Source organism: Mizuhopecten yessoensis, unplaced genomic scaffold (assembly GCF_002113885.1).
Source record: "Mizuhopecten yessoensis strain PY_sf001 unplaced genomic scaffold, ASM211388v2 scaffold241, whole genome shotgun sequence".
NCBI classification, from domain to species: Eukaryota; Metazoa; Mollusca; class Bivalvia; order Pectinida; family Pectinidae; genus Mizuhopecten; species Mizuhopecten yessoensis.
In genome coordinates, this window is record NW_018403448.1 from 2,891 (window position 1) to 8,435 (window position 5,545).

Consider the following 5,545-nt stretch of genomic DNA (forward strand, 5'->3'; position numbering starts at 1 on the left):
ATGAAGAATATCGATGGATGTTCTTTCCAATAAAATAAACACCCTGGGCTCAAGTGAGATATTTATAAAATACTCTGACGTCAGTCACCGATTAGGGTTTCCATTTTTTTGCAATGTCAGTACCTTAAAATGGATCACAGCTTCAAATGAATCCTTTTCTGTCAGCATTTTAACATTTTATGGTGATCTTCGGAATATGAATGAAAATAAAAGTATTTCCATTCTCTGAATTTATCCCTACGGTAAAAACAAAATGAAATGCATAGTCCTTGCATGCTCTGTTTTTAAACAACATAAACAAAAATCTAGATTTTATGTTTGAAATACATCTTCTGAGGTTTGAACTTAAAAAATAATCATCTCTTAACTAGAAATGATACATAACTATGGGTTTTTTGTATTATAAGGATTAAATATTGTAATAACTTAGCTGTTCATACATTTATTGATTTGTAAGTATTATTTTCAGAGAGTGGTCCGATTTGGGTCTTGCCTCTTTTTAATACCTAACTCGGGTAATGAACGGAAATGAGTCATTTTCTATGGTTATTTAATGACTACCAGTACCTAAGCTCACAAATATACAGATTTGAGAGAATTCATCCCATGGCTAAGAGGATGCATAGGAGTTCCAGAAAAAGGATGTTTCACCCACTGAACCTGAAGATAGTCTGATAGTACTGACGTTCCAATGTTTACAAGAATGGGTTTCATTTACTACTTCTAGTAACTGTCTCAAACATAATTGTGGTGTTTCCCTGAAAGTTCACAAATTAAATATCGATAATTATCGTGATATGGGAGATAATTTGGTCAAATAAAATACAGAATAATGAGTATACGTCCTTACAATGCTCTGCTCTCCAGCAGTTGACGCCATGTCACCGACTTCATCTAAGTCAATTAGACGCTAACGTCTGGCCTTCCAGTGATGCAAACATTTTGCAGGTCGAGAATCCTTTCGAAATCAACTTCCTTTTCCGGTAATCCGCCATCATGGTTAGTGTTTATTTCGACGTTGTTGTCGGCAAAATCTCTCTCCATCACGCTTAAATGTACAAATTTGAGTTGATATATATGAATCAAAACGTTCATTGAACTATGAGTTATTTAATTCCACGCCAATTTAATATTAAGTGTATCATGTTTTAGAATAAAATTGAAGTGAACGAACGTGTTAAAGCACACTCCAAACTTTTCTCTTGGGGAATCTTTGCAAGACATACCTATTCGATATTTTTGCTCGAAAAAGACCATACCTGTAGAACTACTCTCATTATTGTAACGAACTATGTCCCGTTTGTGAACGTATTGAGTCCCCGATGCGGAGGAACGTGAACGGTCCCGATTTGACAGTGCTGGTGTCATAATTTGATGGGTGGACAGACCAGTTCGTCTATGTATAAATGTAACATTTCAGGGATAAAACATGACGGACTTTTCAAACGTTAAATGTGGGCACCGAGAACATTTTTCCAGACCCGAAAGCCATTGCAATTGTCATTGGCACATTCTCTAATTCCTGTAGGAACTCTTAGAGATTTCAATCGTTATAAATATCTGATAAATTTAGATATCGAGTTCCTACAGGAATTAGCACATTCTCATGCTCAAATTATTCAACCGAAGGTATATATATATGCAGCTGTAAAGAGAATTGTCGAAAATAGCTTTACCAACCTAACTGAAATAGACCTTCTGAGTAATTTTGTATCTAAATGGAAACGGGATCGAGTCGTATTTAAAAGGAGATTTTATTACTATTTTGATTAAAAACACATCAAATAAAAGTATTCTTTTCAAAATATGTTAATAAAAATATACAGGTCTCAATCTATGGTTTCCATTGTCAACGTTACGATAAAACTATAGGTTTTATGCAACTTTGCATTGTTATTATCAAAACTGAAGCTCAATACAGCTATAAAATTATAGGTCTTTCCAGATATATACATGTAGCACAATTAGCAGCGTGAACGGAACCTGATTGTAATTCGCAGATATATTTAAATGAAATCGCAAAGTAAACACTGATGAAAGTTTGCAAATCATCTTGCCCTCAAAAATGAAAGAAAAAATTCAAGTCTCACATGAACAGTTTGAATCAAGTACAGAGCCTGAATATTTAAATAAATGTACTGTCTTATTTTAAAAAATTGTTTAACTTTGCATATTTCATCATTGTAGGCTCTCATCATCCCCGAGAAATTCCAACACATTCTTCGTGTTATGAACACGAATATTGATGGAAAAAGGAAGATCATGTTCGCATTGACTGCCATCAAGGTTTGTATAACTTCACAATTATGTTGGTGGCTTTCTGTTCTTGAAAAGAACACTTAGGTGCTGCATGATCATTGTTAAGCCAATGTCTGAAAATGTGTACATAGGTACCTGTCAGATTAGTAATTATTCACTAAAAATGGAGTCGAGCATGCACAGGTAAAGCAAAGCACAGGAGCCAACAATTATATCAGTGTAGTGTGTATGCCATACTGATCAGAGGAAGATCAGCTAAGAAACTTACTGCAAATTGTGGAGTGGTTTAATATGTTGTCTTCCAGTTAATTCAAAGAAAGGAAAATTATAATATCATCATATTAACGATTATTATCATCTCTACAGCGATTGGTTTGACGTAGGATGAATAATCTGAGTACTGGTCAGCTCTGAAATGTTGAATACCCTGGGCTGAAATTCGTCACTTGTTACAGACCTAGTCTATGTGGGTGAATTAGGCACTTTTTATGTTTGAAGTGTCAAAATATTTCCTTTATACACTATATGTGGGATAAAAATGCCAAAACATTCAAAATAAAGAAAGTAAAATTGTCTGGGTAACCAAGATGACATGAAAAGATTTTTTTTTAAGTGTGATTTTGAAATTGCAGGGAATGGGACGGCGGTATGCCAATGTTGTATGCAAGAAGGCTGATGTTGACATCACAAAACGTGCTGGAGAGCTCAGCGAGGAGGAGGTAATTGATCACGAGTACAAATACAGGATTTATTTGGTTTACGATGGATACAAGGGCATCATGTTGTGATGGGCTGATGATCGATTATAATCAAAAATTGATCGGGTTTTTTTTTCTGATTCCGATTTTTGATTACAAATTCCATAATATAATCAGTTCATCAAAGTATTCAAATGTCTTCCATGTAAAGTATAATTAAAAGTCATATATTCTTATGATTTATACTAAATGATTGATAAAAGATGCTATATATAGTTTACAACTCTGTATATTGATGTAATAGTAGTGTTCTCATAGAATTGTAAACTGATTACCCATCACTAGCATCATGTTTCCTTTTCCAATTTAGAAGTTCTGTGTTTTTTTCATTGAGAACAATATAGTTTCATATGAAGCATGTTCACTGTCCTTACACAGTCTGTGATGTTAACTATTTTCCTTACTAGTCATTTGGACTAGTGAACCCATAATTTTAATAGTCCAACTGTGAATTTGCTAGTCCAAATTACAGACTGGTCTTTTTTACAGCATGAAGTGTAAATTGTGATCTAAATTGGAAAATTATTAGAAATCAAAACAAAATGTCTCTCAATAATTATCTAAAGAAACGAAGCACGGAAGGTGATCGCCAATTATCTCTAATACAGTATTACTGTTGTTTCCATCGAGCCTTTAAGCACTAGCCAGAACCGTAATTTTTTCTTTCATGTTGGAGCAATTTTTTCTGTCTGTTCATGGACAGGCTAAGCTAGTTTTGAACCTTTCCTCCAACTAAGCAACATCGCAATGGTTGGTTTCACGTGGTTATAAACCGGAAGTAATGTTCGGTAACTACTAAAATCCGGAACCCAGTCTCGCGATCGCTCATCGAAACTTCGTAGCTTCAACGAATACCGTATTTTACGATAGGATTGGAACTTGTGACAAGCTTTATAGTGCAAAATATATACCATTAATAATATTTCCATTATTTTGGAGGAAAATTGCCACTAGTCCAGTCGGACTAGTTCAATATTTTCAATACTAGTCCAGACTTAAATTTACTAGTCGTGGGCATCGGAATAGTGTCTAACGTCGCAGACTGCTTACAAACTGATACACTTCTATTTGAATCATGTTCATTGTTGCTGCAAGATCTTTTTTCTTTGGTTACTGGTTACCAGTTTCAGAAATATCATCCATAGCATAATCAATGTCTGCGATCTCACCACTTGTCTAGTAAGAATTTATGGTTGTAAACTAGTGATGCCTGGGCAATCGGTTTAAAATTATAATCAATAATCGGTTTGTAATCAGATTACATCTTTGATTTTGTTTCTCACTGTTTGTTATAGATTATAAAATATCAGCAGTGACAATTAACAACATCACAGGGAAAATGAAATAAATCAGTCAGTTGTGGAACTGATGGGGGGAAATGGAACCAAGACAGATATTCATGTGGTAGTATTTTAGTTACATGTGGGTGAATTTTTAACTGAAATAGGGGAAATAATGTCAAAATTGAGAGGGGAACTGGCCCATACTCTGTCGTAAAAAAGACATGTATATATCCATGCACTATCATAACATTAATAGACATAGTTGTTAACTATACATTAGGGTTCGTTCTTTTATAATGAATGGATTTCAAACAAATTTTATGCACTTTTATCAGTCATACAGATGTTATTATTAGAGTTTATGACTTTCAATACATTTTTTACAATGAAAACATTTAACACTTTGATTTTAATGAAGAATTGATAATGGAATTTGTAAACAGATTGTTAATTATAATGCCTCAGCAATCAGCATGGCATTATATTCCAACAGGCTGAAATAGTTTTATATGAAAATTCAAAGATGTGTATATTCTTAAACATGTTGTAGTTGGGGTATCTTTTCATTGCAATACTGTTAAGTATGTTGGTTAAAAATATTTGTTTATTTGAAAATATAAATATTTCTTCTTTCAAGATTGAGAGAGTGATCACAATCATGGCCAATCCCCGCCAGTACAAAATCCCCAACTGGTTCCTCAACAGACAGAGGGATGTCAAAGATGGCAAGTACGGTCAGGTCATGTCCAATGCCCTTGATAACAAGCTCCGTGAGGACCTTGAACGACTAAAGAAGATCAGGGCTCACAGGGGTCTGCGACACTACTGGGGGTAAGTTTGGGCAAGACAAATTTGCCTTTTTCACCCTTGGCAATGCAGTCTTAGAATTAAGCATTTTCATACTCGTGGACAATAGGTCTACAAGCTCTATGTTTCTTATAGACTACTGAAATTTTCATAAACTAGACCTTGATTTTTTATAAAACAATTACACAAGACGCAGCATACCATATAAAACAATTACCCAGAACGCAGCCTACCATATAATACAATTACACATGATTCAGCATACCATATAAAACGATTACCCAGAACGCAGCCTACCATATAATACAATTACACAGGACGCAGGATACCATATAAAACAATTACCCAGAGCGCAGCATACCATATAAAACAATTACACAAGACGCAGCATTCCATATAAAACAATTACCCAGGACGCAGCATACCATATTTTTTTTT

General features: G+C 34.4%; 1 protein-coding gene across 1 annotated transcript in view; it reads left to right on the forward strand.

The window, feature by feature from the left end:
- The first annotated feature begins 911 nt into the window (after window positions 1–911).
- The window catches only part of LOC110442533 (40S ribosomal protein S18), a 7,363-nt gene continuing 2,729 nt past the window's right edge, over window positions 912–5,545 (forward strand). The window contains exons 1-4 of the mRNA XM_021486227.1: window positions 912–999; window positions 2,188–2,286; window positions 2,892–2,978; window positions 4,938–5,131. Coding sequence (XP_021341902.1) covers window positions 997–999; window positions 2,188–2,286; window positions 2,892–2,978; window positions 4,938–5,131 — 383 coding nt within the window. The 5' untranslated portion in view covers window positions 912–996. The remainder of the gene's footprint in view (window positions 1,000–2,187; window positions 2,287–2,891; window positions 2,979–4,937; window positions 5,132–5,545) is intronic.